Source organism: Cibotium barometz, chromosome 58 (genome assembly GCF_041138505.1).
Source record: "Cibotium barometz isolate CiBa-2024 chromosome 58, ASM4113850v1, whole genome shotgun sequence".
Classification (NCBI taxonomy): domain Eukaryota; kingdom Viridiplantae; phylum Streptophyta; class Polypodiopsida; order Cyatheales; family Cibotiaceae; genus Cibotium; species Cibotium barometz.
This window is the reverse complement of record NC_141103.1, coordinates 16,369,858-16,391,779: the sequence shown is the minus strand read 5'-3', so window position 1 is coordinate 16,391,779 and position 21,922 is coordinate 16,369,858. Positions and strand designations below refer to the sequence as shown.

Here is a 21,922-nt window from a genome sequence, read left to right as displayed (position 1 = left end):
GGGACATGGTCTAAGACTGGATTTACTAACCCAACCTTCTGGCCCCAGGAATACTAACACAATGAGGATTAGTGGGATGACCCCCATGGTTAGAAGAGATAAGGAAAGCGCCGCCCAGGACAGGTCAAGTCTTCTTCCCCACATCGGAGAAAATGGAAACACACTTGAAGAGGGCTGAGGCAGAGTGAGCTTAAGAAAACAAGAGCTTAATATGTGAAGAACGAGGGCGGAACAGAGGGAAATGGAGGATTTGAATCTATTTTGGCCACATGACAAGGAACCATAAACATCTAGAAATGCCACTGACAGTATGTGGATGGGAATAACAAGAGGGATACCAACTCTAGAACCCATCAATGAGAAACCAAGGGCTAATGAAATCCTTGGAATACAAGAAGGGGAGGACATCTACCTAGGGCACCTGCAGGAGGTGAGGATCATCTCTATACAAGAGAGGATATACAAGAAATGATTAATGATCCCACATTCTTGTAGAGCATGGAACTCCTAATCCAACAAAGGCCGGTTGTGGCCTAACAATGAGCTAGGCGATGAGGAATTACCCAAACCCAGCCATAGACCCAAATTGAATAGAAGAACTTATCCAAGAAGAGGACTTGGTCTAGATAGGTGGGGTAGCTCCTCGGAGGCTAATTGTGGATCCCAACGTAGATTTAAACACAGTCACAAGGGCTGGTCTACTGAATATAGCTGCGAAAATGGGTCGAGGTATGGTTAGTGAACTAGATACTGCCCTGGAATCTAGACCATCCTAGATGAAGCCACATATCATTTCAAAGCTTGTGCAAAAATTCTCAAGAGATGGGGACCAATCTAACATGTAGAGGTCTTTGAGTCTACTTGTGGGCCAATGAGCAATGTAACCATGATACATGCTTTTTCTTTGACCCCAGAAGGGAAGGCTCACCAATGGTATTGAACCTTAAAGACGGAGGATAAAATCAGCTTCACTTGGCTTAAAAATGTGTTCATTCCGAGCTTTGCTTGAAGTGGTGATATATGGAGCCCTGTGGCTCAGCTCCACAATATCAAGAAAAAGGAAAATGAGTCCATGTGGGATTATGTTTCTTAGCTCAAGCACTTGAATTCAAGATGCAAGTTGAGGGAAAGGCAATAACTGATGATCAGTTATTGCCTTGCTTCCGAAGAGGGGTCTGAGATCATAAGATGCATGATTATATAGTATTAGCCCGTCGACCATTGGCTAATCTAGATACTTGCTGCTGTAAGCTGGCAATTGAATATGAGGACAATATGCTCGAGTTGTTACAACTAGAAGATGCCAAGGTAGCTTCAGTGTAGCACTTGGCAACATCGCGAGTCTCTAGTGATTAGGACACAGGAACCAAGAGCAAACAAGTTGGCAATATGATAGTGGAAGAACTCAGTAATACCATCTTGAAGAAATTAAAGGTTAGGGATGGGAGAGAAGCATCAGAGAATGCTTATCTCTACTCTCTACCCTCGGAGAGAATTGATTTGGTGTAATTTGCAAACAAAATCACACGAGCACCGAATGCCCTCACTTAAGACCAAGACAATTACTCTATTGTGCTCACTGTCAGAGATTGGGGAACCATGACATTGCCATGTGCAGGTATCCGAGAGTCCAGCCCTTGGCACAACTTCCAGCACCACCCAGAGTGTCACTAGCCTTACCCCAGCACCACCCGTGTGTTGAAATGTGCAATGTAAAATGAATGGGTTATTTGGATGAGTGTGTGAATGTACCCTAGAGGTGCAAGATATTGTGTTGGTAAGATAAGAATGCCACATATATGGTGTGTGAGTGTTGACCAAAGAAGTGAAAAAGGGAGTGCCACATGGATGATGACATGTAAAGTGGGATAAGGCTAGAAAGCCTATATCATTGTATGGTTCATTGGTGATATGCAATAGAATCGAGACTTGAGTGTGCAATCTCTCTCTCTCTTTCATGGAGTTCTTAGTGTGGTATAACCCACCTTAATTATATTTCTTAATCTATGTCTATCACCATGATCAATCCCATTTTAGGATTGTTTAACATGGTATCAGAGCTTGGGTGGGCTCTTGGTCATGGTGGTGAATATCTATGTATAGATTTCTTGGTTATGTGTTCATTTGATTAAGCATTATTTTTCAATTTATTATGAACAAATTAGCACTCATTGTCATTAGTATTGCATTTGGAGAGAGATCATGTTTTGGTGATTGGAGAGAGACTTGAAGCTGCCATGGAAGTTGAAAATGGAGATTTTAGCAAGTATGAAGACCTTTGGAGTCTTTGGTGTCAACAAGGAAGCTGCCAAGGAGATAAATATCTCAAGATAAGGTTGGTTTTACAATTTTGCCTCAAAGGTTTTTGGTTTGAGCATGAGAGAATTCTCAATGTAAAGAAGGGTTACTAATTTATGGGATGAGAGAATCCCATGGTTCTTTGCATTTTGGCAAGGAATGTGAAAAGGTGCAAACTTATCCAAGCAAGGGATAAGCGGTTATGGGCTGAGGATGGAGCCCATCTTGAGCACACCAAAAGAAAGGGGTAGTGCTACAAATTTGCTCATGGAAGATAGTGTGGAAGCAATAGATGACTTTCACATGGTTTTGCACCTTGGTTTCTTGTGAGAAATCTGTGAAAAGCACCCTTGGAAGGCGCGTGCTTGTCATGGAAAGGTACATGTAGGGTGTGATAGGCTCAATGGTGAGCCACACAGCTACATTAATATCTATGTAATTGATGAGGCAAGGAATCAAGTTGCATGTGTGAAGAAGAGCATGCACATTGAGAGATCAATGGGGAGCTCAGTGTAGCTTGGATGTGATGTTGATAGAAGTTACAAAATAACTCCTTATAAAGAGTAGACTGGAAGTCTCACTTTAATATCTCAATTGTTACAGAGGAGGCAATAGTAGCTACATCACTGCAAAGAAAGATTCAGTGTGGGAAAGAAAGAATGAGAAGAGGCGACAGTAAAAGTAGCTACGATTGCTGTAGTAGCAGAGGAGGAGAACCCAACGAACCGAACTCATGCAGGCCCCAAGGAGAGTCACGGTCATATCAGCAAAGGAAATGAAGGACACAATCAGTAGCAGGCTGCAGGTCATGGTGATAGAAGTGCAGTAGAAGGCTGCAGGTCATGGTGATAGAAGTGCAGATAGTGGGTTTTCACTGCAAATGATCAACAATCAGGCACAAGGCAAAGAGAAGAAAGAGAAGATCGATCAAACGAGAAGCACAGTCAGAGCAAGAAAAGAGACCAGTAGAAGCAAGCGGTGCAATAACTCTGTCGACATGCAGCAAGTATTATAGCAGCAATAGCGTCGGGATTGGCAGTCGGAGAAGCACATCTCGAGAAGACTTAATGCTCCAAGAGAAACGACTATTGGAGTAGCTACGTCGATGAGAAAAGAAGCCATTGAAATAGCACTCAAGATGGCTGCTGATGCGCACAACTTGCTGAGCAGTTGATGAGAGAAAGAACCTATAATATTGCTGCTTCTACTGGGGGTGGCATTTTGCGTAGAGAGTTGAAGGAGACAGACGCAGAGGTGTGGGTGGATAAGGGCCACCCACCACGGTCCATAGAGAGAGAGAGAGAGAGAGGGAGAGAGGCAAAGGCGACCTCCACCATCGCCAGGCAGGAGAGAAAGCTCACATTGTCTTTTAAAAAAAGACAAAAAGGATAAGATATGGATTAAACCCTAAGTTTTTTTTAAAAAGCCCATTCACACCACTTATTTATTAAGCCCCCATTCACATGCTTTGTAACATGTATGCTTAATTACAATTGCCTATGTGAAATGGATTTGTTTCCCTCCACAACCCTGAAATAGTGAGCAAATATTTGCTTGAGGAAAATGAGCCGTGGATATAATTTTTTGACCTCATGATTTTGTGGGTTCCCTGCCCTTGCACATGGCATAAAATGTTTGAATTATTTTTTTCTCTCACCCAGATTTTATGAGGGTCCCCTGCCCGAGCCCATGGGTGCCCGATAAGGAATGTAATTGTGGTGTGCGTTGAGTTGTGCATGCATGGGCGTCACACTTTATAGGTTGCTTTCCACTTGAACATTTATGTTCAAATTGGACTCAGTGGTTCCGCTGTGAGAAAGTGGGCTCAAAAAGGACTTCGTGTCTAGGATGGTAGACACATGCACACACACTTGTTGACACTCCACCAATTTGCATTGAGGGGGAGTGTTGAGATTGGCAATGCCAAAATTGATGGGGTGAGAGTGCGGTGAGAGATGAGTTGGTCAAATTGATTGGAGAGATTGTACGCACACACCCAAGTTTACATTGAGGAGGGGTGTTGAAATGTACAATGTAAAATGAATAGGTTATTTGGTTGAGTATGTGAATGCACCCTAGAGGTGCAAGATATTGCGGCAAGATAAGAATGCCACATGTATGGTGTGTGAGTGTTGACCAAAGAAGTGGAAAAGGGAGTGCCACATGGATGATGACATGTAAAGTGGGATATGGTTAGGAAACCTATATCATTGTACGGTTCGTTGGTGATATGCAATAGAATTGAGTCTTGAATGTGCAATCTCTCTCTCTCTCTCTCTCTCTCTTATGGAGTTCTTAGTGTGGTATAACCCACCTTAGTTATGTTGCTTAATTTATGTCTATCACCATGATCAATCCCATTTTAGGATTGTTTGACATAGTGCAAACCAATGTGACTGCAAGGTAGCCAAATACATCCTACCTACCAAGAGGGATATTCCGAATACAAGACATGTCACCTTTGCCACCACCTGTTCTACCACGATAGCCACCACATGCCAAAATCAACCAAGTGTTGATTGAGGAGCCCTTGGATGAGGGATAAATCATGCGTGAGGTAGAAGTTAATAAACACTACTACGAGGAGCCCATAGAGATCACACCAGAGTATTATGTCTTACAGAATAGCATGCCAGTACCATGTTTCAAACCATGGTACAATGGAAAGGAAAAGATATAAACTCAACTATGAGAAGGGGACACAGATAATGTTTTCATTGTAAAATGGACCTCATCGAGTAGTGGAGTGTCCTTTAAGAATGTGGTTAATGTTGGCCAGTTGATCATTTGATCCAAGACTGCCCATATTGCGCCAGTGGTTCGCTTCTACTTCTAACCATGCCACTATCAGGACTATAAAAGTGTGTATACAGCCTAGGAATATCACGCCGTTGAATGTCCTGAAACGATCACAAGCAAAACAAGTGAACAAAGGGAAAACCCGAGGAGGTGTTACAACCTCTAAGAATGGGACAAGGAGAAGAGTGAAAAAGGTAAGAAAGGGAGATACCATGGTCATAATTTAGGATAGATCCGAAGAAGATACCATTGACACCGGATCCACTTAATCAGAGGGTGACTAAGTGTTGAAATAGGATGGGCATGCCCAAGAAACTGCAAGGGAGAGACTAGTAACCTCTAATGGGATTGGAGAATATCCAAATGTTGAAGAAGAAATAAGGAAGCTTAGGCCCTAGTTGAGGAGTTTCAACGTAATCACAAAGCCAAATTAAGGGCTAACTAGGCTAGGAATACGGTGTATCCAAGAATTGAGTTGTTAAAGGAAAGGAGATTGGACATGCCTACTCCAATTCCACTTAAAGTGACCTCATGGCAAGAATGTCTGAGGAAGCAGATCAAGATGTGTTAATCCATTCATTCCCTAGGATTGAATACACGACAAACATGTGTAAGGAGTGCTCACTTGCCACAGGGAACCTAGAGACATAGGCAGTCTCACAGGTAGCCATACTGTCTATAACGGCCAAAATGCTGATAGGACCATTGCTACGCAACACGTCGGCATTGTGGGCAAATGTTAAGGACTGGGTAGAAGGAAGATTGAACCCAATGTCCACTACGCAGGAGAGCTAGTCACCTCTAGCAGAGGAAAACCTAGTGCATGAGAAAGAAAGAACACCCAAATTCATCAAAATAACTATCAATCAATTGGGCCGGTATTATGAGAGTGATGATACGAATGCCATAATTCCAATCCACCATAACGGGTACCAAGCACTGGCTATCCTAGATGGTGGTACGGGTGTGAGTATTATTACCAAATGATGGTAAAACTGGGAAAAACTAGAATTGGAAAGAGCAGATCTAATCGTCAAGATGGCAGATGGAACATCCTCAAGACCAATGGGGTTGCTGAAAAACGTTAGGCTTAAGGTCTTTTCATTCCGCTTCCCTCATACATTTGTTGTAATGGACTTCCTGCAGCGCCAGCTAGATTCATATGACATTATCTTGGGTAGACCCTTCATGAGGGAAGCCAAATTGGTGCATGATTGGGCGTTAAATCAAGTGTATGTTCAAAAGGATTCACAGATTCTGAAAATCGATCTGCATACGTGGAAGGCACAGCCCATGGAAGGGCAATTGTTTGGAAATGATTTGGTCACTGCAGAGCGAACCACATTCTTACAAGTCTGCCAAAACCAGTTGAGGAGAATTCATGGGAAGAGGTACGTGTTGCTTCCACCTCTGGATTTTAGTGAAAAATGGATGCACGTGCTTGCCACTATAGATATGTTATCCCTAGAGGAATCCAATATGTTGAATCAGGAAACATTCCTACCATCTCAGTGCACATGGTAGATGTGCAACCTAAGGAAGAGGAAACATAGAATGAAGCCTCCCAGCATAGAAGAGTTTGGATCGCAAGGCCGCAACAACATCCAATGCCTTAGGAGATGGCGTAAACAAAAGAGATATATCACTCGCCGAAATGCCCTATTACAAAGTAAACCCACGAATGCCCAGTGGCTAAGATATCTCGAGGTCACTAAGGTGCACGAGGAATTTTCTAAGAACTAGGGTGAGGAGTTAACATAACCCTGGAAGGAAAACGAGAGGAAAAGGCTACGCCACAAGACAGAGAAACGCCTAAAAACACTAAGGCAGGATGGGTGGTTGCAAGATGAGGTTATCTAGTTTCATGGCGTGGGCGCCCTTGGCTTTAGCTGAAAAACAGGCATTTTTTCAAGAAGAATAGCCAATCTCTCATAGTTAGCCAAGGAGTTTCACTTCAAGGTCTTCTAATGAAACATCATATGCAAAGTTGGGCACCTAAAACTATAATCTGATCGAATATCCAATAATTGCAAATCCCCTTTTCTTTGGGAACCAAGTTTGTATACAGGCCCTGTCCTAGGTTTAGACAGGTATAGTGAATGTGAGTAAATTGCCTATAACTTTTACATTATTACTCATACGATGTTCCCACTTTGCATTTCACAAATACAAATAACATAGAGCTTAACTTGATTTATCGAGTAATTTTTGATGTGTTCTACTATTTTCTATATTATTTAAAAGATATTAGAATTGTTAAAAAACATACTATTTTATCCTCCCACCACATCTACCATTTAAAATGCTCAAATTGTATGGATCTAGTGATGATTAGATTGGGAAAGATTAGTATAATGTGGGTATAAGATAAAATTACAAATCTAACGGTTTGATTTTTGTAGATTTACTTTGGAAAATTTATTATGACTGTCAGAGGCCCATTAAATCAATAGTAATTTAATTCTAGAAAATTAAATATTGAATCTTTCAATCTAAAAACTCATGGGATCAATACTCTTGTTGCCATGAATTTATCAAAAAAAATTTGGCTTAATTTGAGTATGGGAAGGTCCATTTTCAATCCTCCCAAGTGAAAATTCCCATATTGTGTCCACTCTCCCCTTTTCAAGTCTAAAACCAATCCTAGTTAGGTTTGGAAATCTAGGCTTGGTAAACTTCACAGCTTAGGTTTCATTCCATGTGTGAGGCTTGGGTAGGCCCAAACCTTATACATGCATGCCACTTTATGTCCACGTGAGCATCGAGAGGATCCACATAAGCAGCTTGCCACCTCAGCTTGCCACCTCCACCCTCCATGTCAACATGGTCAACCTAGTTGACTCCCCACCTCATCATCCTAGTCATCATTAATGCCACATCATCTTGCCACCTTTGCATGCCACCTCGCACATGGTGACATGGCATGCCACATCATGGAATTGCCACATCAACCATAATAGTGCCACATGTCAAGAGAATGCCATGTGTCATGCACGCTTGTGACACGTGGCATCTCCTTCCCACCTCCCCTCTTTTTTCAAAAACATATTTTTGGAAAAGTTAATTTAGTAATTTAGAGAAATAGAATATAGAAATTTAAATAATAAAATATATGTAACTTATTAAATAAAAGAATTTAAAATCACTAATTTAAAAGGATTATATTTTGGGATTAGATCAATAAAAATATTATTAAAGATTATATTATTAATTTTAAAAAAATAAATTTTTTATTTTTATATTTCTTGAAATTTTTTTATGTAGAATAAACCTTTGAATAAAATATGAAAAAAATACTTTATTTAAAAAAAGCAGTTATATAATTATAAAATAAAAGATTTCTTTAAAGATATATTTATATATATTTATATATCTGGTAATGATAAATATTTAGACTTGTTAATAAATATTATAAATAATATTAATTTTTAAGTGGATAATAGTTTATCTTTAAATATCTTTATGTTTATCTTAGTTATCCAATCAATCTTAGATAGGAAATCCAGTGAGATTTGAAGTGGATAACCTATTTTTCCTATATAATCACACATCTCTAGTACTATCCCACACTTATCTGTAGTACTATCCCATCATTGAGCCCTTATAATATTTTCTCTCTTAGCTTCCTTGAGAATGGGTTCTCAAAGCCGTAGGAGTCGGAAACGTGATAGGACTAGACTCCCCCCCATCCACCAAGTTCAAGAGGAGGAGAGGAGAAGGGTAGCTCGTGAGAGAAAGAGAGAGTGGAGAGCACGTCAACGAGCAACACCTTCCGTTGGCGATGATCCAAGCCTTGCTCCTCCTCTTCCACTTCCTCTCCCTTCGCCCTCTTCCCCCCCACTACCCCTTAGTTTAGATAATCCACATGAACCCGCCCTTCTTGAGTCCTCTCTTCTACAAGAACCCACCCCCCCTCCTTTGGGCGCCCTTCGTGTGGATAGGAAAGAACTATCAAAGTCAGGGGCACATCGTTGTGCCCATGCAATCTTCCAATCCTATTTCAAAGACCTCACGTCTTCATCACAGGCATGTGTGCTGGATGCTTTGATTGATCTGCCCAACATGGCCAACTGCAGGGCGCTTTCCGACATTGGAGGTCGAAGAGAGAGGAGAGCTGGCATGGCGGTGCTACAAAGTGTTCGTCATTCCTATATAGTTAACAAGAAGAGGAACTCTGCGGACGCTTTGGCTGCTCGACGGGCTATTGTGGCAGCCATAAGTAGCTCCCAAATGAAGGGTAAGGTTAGTGCCACATCTCGCATCCTTTCCATAGCACCACACGCACTTAGAGTTGGGTCTATTAGGCGACAAAGTTTAGATGCCAATGAGGTTGGTGCTATGTGGGCGAGTAGTGGTCGTGTAGCTAGGCATGATCGCCTACTAGATGAAACCACTAGAACCTTGATAGAAAGTTTTTGGGAGGAGAATTGTCGTGCATCGCCAGTTTTCAAGAAAGCTTTGCGTAAGAGAGTGACAAGAGGAGTGTTCATTGAGCACGGTGCTTGCTTTCTTGAAATGTCCCAAACTGAGTTGTATTCTCAGTTTGTAGCTTCGTATCCAGAGCTTAAAATTGGGCAAAGGTCATTTGAGGGGTGTAAGCCTTGGTTTGTGAGGTACTCACGTCAGCGTGACACATGTTGTTGTCGCTACCATGTTGAGTTCAATCTTTTTTATGATGTGTTCCGTTCTCTTAGTGGGCATAGAGAGTTGCCTCGTAGTCCACGTGATTTCATCCACTCTCTTTTGTGTGCACGCACGGAGGATGCCCAGTTCCATAGGATGCCTTGTGTGGAGAGCAATTGCACATCATGTGGTTCACTTGCACATCTACAGATGGTAGATCTTGATGCAAGTGACCAAGAGATAGTGGCATGGCAACGTTATGAGTATGTGACACACCAGCTCCAGAGTGGTGGACAGTCCAGGAAGTTGCAGCTCGTGGACAAACATACACCACGTTGTCACTTCACAGCCACATTTAGGGAGCAGATCTACCCCTACATACGGCACAGTCATTGTGCCAAGTGGCAGGATCGTCAGTTCCGAGCATGCCTAGCAGAGTTTCCTATTGGTGTGGTCGTCTCTGTGATTGATTTTGCAGAGAACTACACTTTCACACCTTTTCAGGAGATACAATCTGAGTATTACTTCTCAGAGCAGGTAATGGTTATATTTTGTACTATTTGTTTTATGTTTGAGCTTCATTACTTAATTGATTTTTTGTGTCCTAAACGTATGTATTGCTTCCCTCACCAGGTTGCTATTTTGGTCCACATTAGCTATCGACATGTAGAGGCTCATGTAGATGGGATAGCGAGTACCCCCGAGACCCGTGTCATTATTCGAGAGTATCATTTCTATATCAGTGATGATCGTTCACATGATGCACATTTTGTGCAACACTGCTTTTGTCTCCATGACGATTTTTTAGGAGATTGTGGGATCAGACATGTCCAGCGATGGGTTTGGTCGGATGGTTGTGGCGCACAGTTCAAGTCATCACGTCAATTCTATTGGCTCTACAGGTTGTACTTATGGCTTTCTTACATTTTCAATTAAACTAAATTCACTAGAACATCTTAAAGAAAACAATAACTAAGACTATCTTTTATGGATTTATAGGTGGCATGTGCAGTCTAGTATCCCAGTGATTTGGTCATTCTTTGAGACTGGTCACGGGAAGGGTGAGCATGATGGTGCAGGCGCGTGTGTGAAACGTGCCTTGAGGCGTCATCAGCTGCGACAGGATGCTCAGCGGTTCAGAGATGCGGGCCACGTAGTCGAGTGGTGCTCCCAACATTTGTGTGGGAGTGCAGCATCATCGTACCCCAGACGTGATGCTTGGATTGTCAGGAGATTTTTTTGGCATGTGGATGGTGGCACGATTGACCGCAGAGCCTCCCATGATTGTGACACAGTACCTGGCACCTTGGGCTTACATTCCATCAGGAGCACGTGCATGGCGGCCCCCACGATTTACACACGACGGTTTGCATGCTTCTGTGGAGCATGTATGGATGGCGATTGGTCACATTGTGCCTCGAGAGGATGGGCAGATGCATGGATACAGACATTCCTCTCCCCCGAGCATCCTTCACATCCAGTGGTGTCTGATGAGCACACAGGTCCTGCGTTCATGGTCAGTTATGATGACCTGACAGATTTGCTACAGGAGGGTGATGTATTTGCTGTTATTGCCAGTGAGGGAAACAGCGAGGGAGTAGACTACTATCTGATGAGTTGCACTAGGCCAAAGTGCATGCTTGACCAGGATACAGTGGATGATCATGGGTTTTCTTATGACGCCCATAGCATGATTGTGGCAGGCCGGTTCTACCAGCAGATTCGACTTCATCGGGGGAGTCTTGAGTTCCAGCAGTGGAAGTGGGAGTTAGAGGCATTTCAGTTCTCTCATCTAGTGGTTGCTACCAGGCTCACTCTTGTTCGAGTACAGAGCCGAAAACACAGTTCTCACCCTCGTTTTCGGCTTCGAGTGGATGACCATGAGAGCATTCTAGAGCAGTTGAGAGCTAGAGAGGGTGCTGCTGACTAGATCTCTATCTTGATAGTGACTAAACTCAGACTAGCTGGGTTAGCTCACTTACATTGTACTTAGATTTTTGGGCAGTGACTAACCTCAGACTAGCTGGGGTAGCTCATTTTCATTCTGATGTACTTATTTGATGTTTATATCATTATGAGTTTTCTCATTATTGAGTATCATTACATTTTAGTTGATGTTCTTGATTTTATTATATTTTTTAACACTTTGGCTATCATATTGTTTGTTGAAAATCTCCATGCCATCGTACCCAAATATGCTCCGATGGGGACCAAACTTTGCAAGCATGTGGGGGTGGGCCCCCCCCACATGCTTGCAAAGTTTGGTCCCCATCGGAGCATGTTTGGATTGGCAATCGGCGCCCAGTGCGGTTTTTTCAAGTCTCTTGGTGCTTAAGAGGCCATGGAAAATTCGAGCCTTCCCCATACCATCGTACCCAAACATGCTCCGATGGGGACCAAACTTTGCAAGCGTGTGGGGGTGGGCCCCCCCCACATGCTTGCAAAGTTTGGTCCCCATCGGAGCATGTTTGGGTTGGCAATGGGCGCCCAGTGCGGTTTTTTCTAGTCTCTTGGTGCTTAAGAGGCCATGGAAAATCCGGGCCTTCCCCATACCATCGTACCCAAACATGCTCCGATGGGGACCAAACTTTGCAAGCGTGTGGGGGTGGGCCCCCCCACATGCTTGCAAAGTTTGGTCCCCATCGGAGCATGTTTGGGTTGGCAATGGGCGCCCAGTGCGGTTTTTTCTAGTCTCTTGGTGCTTAAGAGGCCATGGAAAATCCGGGCCTTCCCCATACCATCGTCCCCAAACATGCTCCGATGGGGACCAAACTTTGCAAGCATGTGGGGGTGGGCCCCCCCCACATGCTTGAAAAGTTTGGTCACAATCAGAGCATGTTTGGGTTGGCAATGGGCGCCCAGTGCGGGTTTTTCAAGTCTCTTGGTGCTTAAGAGGCCATGGAAAATCCGGGCCTTCCCCATACCATCGTACCCAAACATGCTCCGATGGGGACCAAACTTTGCAAGCATGTGGGGGTGGGCCCCCCCCCACATGCTTGCAAAGTTTGGTCCCCATCGGAGCATGTTTGGATTGGCAATCGGCGCCCAGTGCGGTTTTTTCAAGTCTCTTGGTGCTTAAGAGGCCATGGAAAATCCGGGCCTTCCCCATACCATTGTACCCAAACATGCTCCGATGGGGACCAAACTTTGCAAGCGTGTGGGGGTGGGCCCCCCCCACATGCTTGCAAAGTTTGGTCCCCATCGGAGCATGTTTGGGTTGGCAATGGGCGCCCAGTGCGGTTTTTTCTAGTCTCTTGGTGCTTAAGAGGCCATGGAAAATCCGGGCCTTCCCCATACCATCGTACCCAAACATGCTCCGATGGGGACCAAACTTTGCAAGCGTGTGGGGGTGGGCCCCCCCCACATGCTTGCAAAGTTTGGTCCCCATCGGAGCATGTTTGGGTTGGCAATGGGCGCCCAGTGCGGTTTTTTCTAGTCTCTTGGTGCTTAAGAGGCCATGGAAAATCCGGGCCTTCCTCATACCATCGTACCCAAACATGCTCCGATGGGGACCAAACTTTGCAAGCATGTGGGGGTGGGCCCCCCCCACATGCTTGCAAAGTTTGGTCCCCATCGGAGCATGTTTGGGTTGGCAATGGGCGCCCAGTGCGGTTTTTTCTAGTCTCTTGGTGCTTAAGAGGCCATGGAAAATCCGGGCCTTCCCCATACCATCGTCCCCAAACATGCTCCGATGGGGACCAAACTTTGCAAGCATGTGGGGGTGGGTCCCCCCCACATGCTTGCAAAGTTTGGTCACAATCAGAGCATGTTTGGATTGGCAATGGGCGCCCAGTGCGGGTTTTTCAAGTCTCTTGGTGCTTAAGAGGCCATGGAAAATCCGGGCCTTCCCCATACCATCGTACCCAAACATGCTCCGATGGGGACCAAACTTTGCAAGCATGTGGGGGTGGGCCCCCCCCACATGCTTGCAAAGTTTGGTCCCCATCGGAGCATGTTTGGGTACGATGGTATGGGGAAGGCCCGGATTTTCCATGGCCTCTTAAGCACCAAGAGACTTGAAAAACCCGCACTGGGCGCCCATTGCCAATCCAAACATGCTCTGAGGGGGACCAAACTTTGCAAGCATGTGGGGGTGGGCCCCCCCCACATGCTTGCAAAGTTTGGTCCCCATCGGAGCATGTTTGGGTACGATGGTATGGGGAAGGCCCGGATTTTCCATGGCCTCTTAAGCACCAAGAGACTTGAAAAACCCGCACTGGGCGCCGATTGCCAATCCAAACATGCTCTGATTGTGACCAAACTTTGCAAGCATGTGGGGGTGGGCCCCCCCCACATGCTTGCAAAGTTTAGTCCCCATCGGAGCATGTTTGGGTACGATGGTATGGGGAAGGCCCGGATTTTCCATGGCCTCTTAAGCACCAAGAGACTTGAAAAACCCGCACTGGGCGCCCATTGCCAATCCAAACATGCTCCGATGGGGACCAAACTTTGCAAGCATGTGGGGGGGACCCACCCCCACATGCTTGCAAAGTTTGGTCCCCATCGGAGCATGTTTGGGTACGATGGTATGGGGAAGGCCCGGATTTTCCATGGCCTCTTAAGCACCAAGAGACTTGAAAAACCCGCACTGGGCGCCCATTGCCAACCCAAACATGCTCTGATTGTGACCAAACTTTGCAAGCATGTGGGGGGGGCCCACCCCCACATGCTTGCAAAGTTTGGTCCCCATCGGAGCATGTTTGGGTACGATGGTATGGGGAAGGCCCGGATTTTCCATGGCCTCTTAAGCACCAAGAGACTTGAAAAACCCGCACTGGGCGCCCATTGCCAACCCAAACATACTCCGATGGGGACCAAACTTTGCAAGCATGTGGGGGGGGCCCACCCCCACATGCTTGCAAAGTTTGGTCCCCATCGGAGCATGTTTGGGTACGATGGTATGGGGAAGGCACGGATTTTCCATGGCCTCTTAAGCACCAAGAGACTTGAAAAAACCGCACTGGGCGCCCATTGCCAATCCAAACATGCTCCGATGGGGACCAAACTTTGCAAGCATGTGGGGGGGGCCCACCCCCACAAGCTTGCAAAGTTTGGTCCCCATCGGAGCATGTTTGGGTACGATGGTATGGGGAAGGCCCGGATTTTCCATGGCCTCTTAAGCACCAAGAGACTTGAAAAACCCGCACTGGGCGCCGATTGCCAATCCAAACATGCTCCGATGGGGACCAAACTTTGCAAGCATGTGGGGGGGACCCACCCCCACATGCTTGCAAAGTTTGGTCCCCATCGGAGCATGTTTGGGTACGATGGTATGGGGAAGGCCCGGATTTTCCATGGCCTCTTAAGCACCAAGAGACTTGAAAAACCCGCACTGGGCGCCCATTGCCAACCCAAACATGCTCCGATGGGGACCAAACTTTGCAAGCATTTGGGGGGGGCCCACCCCCACATGCTTGCAAAGTTTGGTCCCCATCGGAGCATGTTTGGGTACGATGGTATGGGGAAGGCCCGGATTTTCCATGGCCTCTTAAGCACCAAGAGACTTGAAAAAACCGCACTGGGCGCCCATTGCCAATCCAAACATGCTCTGATGGGGACCAAACTTTGCAAGCATGTGGGGGTGGGCCCCCCCCACATGCTTGCAAAGTTTGGTCCCCATCGGAGCATGTTTGGGTACGATGGTATGGGGAAGGCCCGGATTTTCCATGGCCTCTTAAGCACCAAGAGACTTGAAAAACCCGCACTGGGCGCCGATTGCCAATCCAAACATGCTCTGATGGGGACCAAACTTTGCAAGCATGTGGGGGTGGGCCCCCCCCACATGCTTGCAGAGTTTGGTCCCCATCGGAGCATGTTTGGGTACGATGGTATGGGGAAGGCCCGGATTTTCCATGGCCTCTTAAGCACCAAGAGACTTGAAAAACCCGCACTGGGCGCCGATTGCCAATCCAAACATGCTCTGATTGTGACCAAACTTTGCAAGCATGTGGGGGGGGCCCACCCCCACATGCTTGCAAAGTTTGGTCCCCATCGGAGCATGTTTGGGTACGATGGCATGGAGATTTTCAACAAACAATATGATAGCAAAAGTGTTAAGAAATATAATAAAATCAAGAACATCAACTAAAATGTAATGATACTCAATAATGAGAAAACTCATAATGATATAAACATCAAATAAGTACATCAGAATGAAAATGAGCTACCCCAGCTAGCCTGAGGTTAGTCACTGCCCAAAAATCTAAGTACAATGTAAGTGAGCTAACCTAGCTAGTCTGAGTTTAGTCACTATCAACAGCAACCCAATCAAAATCGTCATCTCTAACTGCCGGTCGACGTGCGCGTCGAGGCTGCTGTGCACGTCGAGGAGGCTGTGCCGGCTGCGGGGGTCGTCGAATGTCTGCGGGGAGGTCTGCCTCAAAGGAAGGATCGTGAGCTGGTGCCGGTATACTCGGGAGCTCACGAGTCCCAAAAGCTGCTATGGCCCTCTCTCTCTCTCTGCGTCGTGCTAATGCAAGACGCCTCTGTCTGTACACCCAAAATCTATAATCTGCAATGGTGCGTGTCTGCCACTCTGCTCGTGTAAGCTCCTCTGCTGTAAGGACACGCTGCTCATGAGAAGCAGCACTGCTGCTAGCACCATCACCCGCTGTGCCACTAGGGCCAGCACCACCCACGCGCTCAAATGCTGTCACCTGGCTCTCATGTAGGACTCTCTGGTAAGCGTCGAACTCATGTGAGCTCCACTCTATCTCAGGAGGCACCTCAGGCTCCTGGGCTCTATCGTCAAAGGCGTCGAGTCCCAAGTCCATAGCTGATGTAAAGTCGACAGGCCTCCCAGTCCTGGCATCTACTCGTACAAGGCCTGGGTGAAGATCATCGATGCCCAATACCCTGTACGTCGCTAAGTCGACGCGTGCACGGCAGGATGGGCATGCTGAGAACCGGACGAGCTCCTGGGTGATGCAAGACAAGTGAAAAATATGTCCACATCCTAGGGCATATCCTCCTGTACTATCAATGTCCTCGATACATAAACAGCAGCACGCATCACGTAGGAAGGGAGGTGCATCCTGAGGGAGAGGTCGTCGAAAAACCTCTGTGATAGGCCGTGGATATAACGGTAGGTAAGGCACTGTCACATCCGATGATCTACGATACTCTCGAACATGCAGCATCAGCTGCTCTGCCCTGTGCTGGGCAATCTGCTCCATAATCTGATGATGCTGTGCCTCAGCTCTGGAGCTCTCTACCTCGGTCCGAGCCTACGCAAAAAAGTAAAGCATTAAAATATTTGATTAGTCTCTCATTAGGTATTACTTAAAGAAATTTGTAACTTAAACGTGCAAGAGAAACCTACCTGCTGGATGTCGGACTCTCTCAGATGCTGTGCCTCTGCAGTAGCTGCCTCTGCCATCTGTAATGCAGCTCGGAGGCGGTCTATCTCCGCTCTCGCCTCTACCAACTCCTGAGTGAGCCTCTGAGTGGCAGGTGTGGGAACCTGCGTGACACAATCAACCATGCTGCTCATGTAAAAATATAGAAAAGTACATATAAACATGAAGATAAATGACCAAAAAAACTTAAGACGTAATATATATGTAAATACCTCCACATCTGTCGTCGGTATAGCTCGTGAGAATAGGCGCACCACGTGCTTGATGCTCTCCGTGGTACTCCGTACGTCAATGCCGACCTGCGTGCCAAGAGCCTCTACTGTCGACAATGGCACAAATGAAGGATCTGTGGTGGCAGGTGCTACACGAAGTGCTGGTGGAGGCCGCCTACCCTGGTCCTGGAGACGGCCTCGGCCAGCACCACCACCCGGACGATGGCTGGTGTAATCGACCTCCTCCCCTAAGACAAACTCCGCATATAACTGCTTTGCGAAGTATATGGGGATCTGGCGGTTGTTCGGCATCCTCCCATATGCGGCAACATATCGACTATAGATATGTGCCGCCATACGAGGATGCGAACACCGCGAAATAGTGAGGGGCTTCCCCGCCCCGGGCCTCATCCCACGACTATCGAGGAAAAGATCTAGGAAAGCCCCATCCCTAATAGGAGCAAGATCACAGACCTGACGATATGTCAGGCCATGTGACACCGGAGCAGCGCGATGGTGGGCTATCCACTCATCTACATAAACAATATCGTGAAGGCTACGAAGGGACGCAAGCATCGCCTCCAAGTCTGCCACGATATGTAATGTAGACGGAGTGTCTCTAGCACTCCTACGGATAGCCGCTAACTCACGGTCTATCTCCGCGATGAGGTCCGCAATAGATGAGCGGCCCTCCTCGTGGCCCTCATCGTGGCCCTCCATGCTAAAACCTAAGCCCAATGTGAAGGGTCCAATGTGAAGGGTCTAATGTGAAAGGTCTAATGCTTAGTGCTAAGTAGCACTAATGAAGCTAAAAACAAAGCTAATGGGCTCACTAACACTAATCCAAATCAAGAGAGAGCAAGGGAGTGAAAACGACTTGTGAAAATGAGGCAAAAAAAAAAGTTTTCCGGTTTTATAACCTCGATCGAGGTTCGGTAACATCATGCAATTTAGGGTTTGCAAGATTAACGCTCTGGATATTAGGGTTAGTGCAACATACGGCCAAGATACACACCTAATTCTAGGGTCGGGGAAGGATCGACGGCTGAGATTTGATATTAATATCTCGATCGAGGTAATTGGACGGCCACGATTTAAAGGCATTACCACGAAAAGGTATCTCGACGGTCAAGATTCATTATATACCTCGATCGAGATATTTAAACGGCCGAGATCGCATCTTCCAGCGTACGTGAATGGACGGTATAGATTGCGTTTCCTTATCTCGATCGAGATAATTGGACGGTGGATATTGCATCTACGTATCTCGATCGAGATATTCGGACGGTGCAGATTGAATCTCTATATCACGATCGAGATATTTGGACGGCTGAGATTTGAACTCAGTATCTCGATCGAGATATGGGGACGGTGGAGATTGTATCCGATTACCTCGAACAATGAATGGTCGCGATTGGATGTATATTTCTCGTTCGAGATACGTGGACGATGGAGATGTGCTAGTCAAATATGCCTACGGGGATACAGCGTGGCCCTGATGTGGATCCGAGTGGCATAGATATCTCGATCGAGATATTGTGGTGGCGGTGACATGTATTGGTGACATGGATGACGCCTGGAAAGCCGGACCTGCTAGCGTGGCATTAGTTGGCATCTCGATCGAGATATGTCGATTTAGGCTCGGGAGGCACGTGTCATCTTTTGATTCGCGGCACTATCACGATCGAGGTACTCCGCCCGAGATGGATGGATGTCCCAATTTTGGAGAGAGTGAACGAAAGTGAGTACCCTCATCTTGCAACCACCCGGATGTAGAAAACAAAATAAGGCTCTGGTTGAAGCCAAGCACGAGGCAAAGAAGGCGATGACTAGGAAAAAAGATGAGGAGGACGACAAGCCAGACCTACTCTTAGTGTCAGACCATTTCAAAACACACAACATTGATGAGAACGAAAGGTGGTCCAATTGACAGCCAAAAGAGGAAAGGAAAATGGCAAATCCATGTCTTACGAGATGGACCAACGAAAGTTAAGGAGGTAGACATTGTAGAGCCAAGGGATGATACCAAACTTGTCTACATTGCTAAACACTTAACTACGACTGAAGAAGAAGAGATCATTGATCTTTTAAAATAATTCAAAGACTGTTTTGCTTGGAAATACACGGGAATGAAGGGTGTACCACTCGAGGTGGTTCAACACACTATTTCGATCATCATGAAAGAATTGAGACCATGCAGGCAAAAACTATATCAGATGAATCCAAAATATGCAGCGATTGTATCGTGGTGGATTTCATCTATGAAATTAAGCAAATAGATTGGTTTTCACCAATTGTGATTATGCCAAAGAAGAATGGAAAATTGAGAGTCTGTGTTGATCTCAAAAAGGTCAATGTAACCACTAGGAAAGACCACTACCACTACCATATACGGAACATGTATTAGAAAATAGGTAGCAAGTGAAGAAGCCTACAACTTCTTAGATGGTTTTTAAAGCTATAATCAGGCATCCATAGCACTAGAAGACCAATATTAGATGACTTTCAATACAATGTGGGGGACATATGCTTATAAGGTTATGCCTTTTGGCCTCACCAATTCCCCAGCAACTTTCCAACAACGATTGATATGCATAGCCTTCAAGAACTACTTAGAAAAGTGGCTAGAGGTATTCATTGTTGATATGTGTGCACACTCGCACTAGACTGAACACTTGGCTTGCTTGAGGAAGGTGTTTGAGAGATGTTGATTATTATATCATATATCTTTAAACCCTTTAAAGTGTCAATTCTGGGTCAAGCACGGTGTAATCTTAGGACACATTGTGTCTAAGAATGGTATTTCCATTGATGAGAGTAAAGTAAAATTGATTTTGGAATTACCCTCACCAAAAAACTACAAAGGTGTACAATGGTTTATGGGACACGTTGGGTATTATCGATGCCTCATTAATATTCTATGCTGAGATTTCCAGGCCATTAGACTACTCATTGTCTTTGAATGGACTAAGGAATGCCAAGAGGCATATGATAAGTTGAAGAACCCACTGGCTAGTGCACCAATCCAGAGACCACCCAAGTGGGATCTTGTATTCCACGTGCACATTGATGCATCAAACTTCGCTATAGAATGTGTATTGGCGCACCTTGGGGAATTCAAATTGGATTACCCAGTTTGCTTTGCCAATCGTAACTAAATGATGCAGAGATAAACTACACCACCATTGAGCGTGAAGGGTTGGCCATGGTTTATGCTGTAAATAAATACCGTCATTACTTGCTGGACAACAAATTTATATTCTTTGTGGACCATCAGGGCCTATTATATCTAGTGAACAAGCCTTGCACCATGGGAAGAATCACACGATGGTCTACTCCTAGAATTTGACTTTACGATCATGGTGAGAAAAGGAACACAGCATGTTTTGGGACGAACCATATGTCTAGAATTCCAAACGGAGAACTTTCAACTGGCATTGACGATGACCTTCCAGATGTGTGTTTGTTCAAACTTGACATGGTGCCTGAGTGGAGTGAGGAAATATCCGACTATCTAGCTCATAGGTTCCCACAAGATTGACCTTTGAACAAAGATAAGATGCGTTGGCTAATTGAGCTGGCCGCACCTTATCAATTGATTGCTGGAGAATTATATAAGCTAGGCAAGGGTGATATCCTCAGGAGATATGTGCGAGAAGATAAGTTTGTCACGATCTTAGAAGAAGCGATCAGTGAGACCGGGGTTCATATTTCATTAATGAGGTGATTGAACAATTACTTATAGGATTCCTTGTAGTCCATTGCAAATTATCACCTTATTGCCCACAGGAAAATGGCCAAGTAGAGAGCACAAACAAGATTTTATGTGCTATCCTGACTAAAATCTTAGAAGCCAATCATGCAAATTGGGAGCATAAGTTATCTGTAGCACTATGGGCCTATCGTACATCATATAAGGTGGCGACGGGATACACTCCCTTTCGTCTAGCTTATGGCATTGATGTAGTAATGCCTATGGAATTTTTAGTTCCAAGCCATACAGGCTCAGGAGGTCACTCATAAATATGTAAGTGTAGCACATGAGTTTAACATAAGGGGTTTTTAAACTCTCAATTTTACACAATTTTTACATACAGAAGGGTACCATTTAAAGGGAGTATTCACAGATTGAATAGACAAAGGGTGTGATTTATTCATAAAAAATTCACAGATAAGGGGTTTTAAAAATAGGCCTTGAATGCATGTGATATAGAGGGTTTATATATAGCGAACCCCCTAAGCGTACAGGAAAGGCTCACGAAAAATGTGTTAGCTGAGAGGTTGGTTGACTTTTCGAGAAACTCGATGAGACACGGCTGATTGCATCACATGGGCTTATGGTCGAAAAACTACGAAGAAAACACTGGTTTGACCATAACCTGAAACGCAAGGAACTGGAAAAGGGGGACCTCGTCCTCCTAATTGGTGTGGGAAGCACCAAGAAAAATAAACTAAAATACATGGGGTTAGGGCCTTTTAGAGTGTTCGAAATCACCCCTCAAGGGTTAGTCCGAATTGAAACTATCGAAGGAGTGGAAATGGAAAAGTGGAAGCAAACTTGAGAAATATTATGGACCCCTGACCCAGGAAATACTCACACAAGAGCATCTCCTAAAATAAAAGAAAGAGCTA

General features: G+C 45.3%; 1 protein-coding gene across 1 annotated transcript; it reads right to left on the bottom strand.

The window, feature by feature from the left end:
- Positions 1 to 5,081: 5,081 nt before the first annotated feature.
- Positions 5,082 to 20,525, bottom strand: LOC147605964 (uncharacterized). Its single transcript, XM_086792875.1, has 4 exons — positions 20,520 to 20,525; positions 17,042 to 17,182; positions 16,542 to 16,946; positions 5,082 to 5,198 (listed from the first exon to the last, which is right to left on the bottom strand). The coding sequence occupies exons 1-4, from the start codon at positions 20,523 to 20,525 to the stop codon at positions 5,082 to 5,084; spliced, it is 669 nt and encodes a 222-aa protein (XP_086649001.1).
- Positions 20,526 to 21,922: the final 1,397 nt, after the last annotated feature.

Bases quoted from the DNA above. Each gene is read 5' to 3' on its own strand.
- LOC147605964 (XM_086792875.1), bottom strand. The intron at 16,947-17,041 runs GTAGGTTTCTCT...TTTTTTGCGTAG, and splicing joins GAGAGTCCGACATCCAGCAG to GCTCGGACCGAGGTAGAGAG. The intron at 5,199-16,541 runs GTACGAGTAGAT...TGATCGTTTCAG, and splicing joins ATGATCTTCACCCAGGCCTT to GACATTCAACGGCGTGATAT.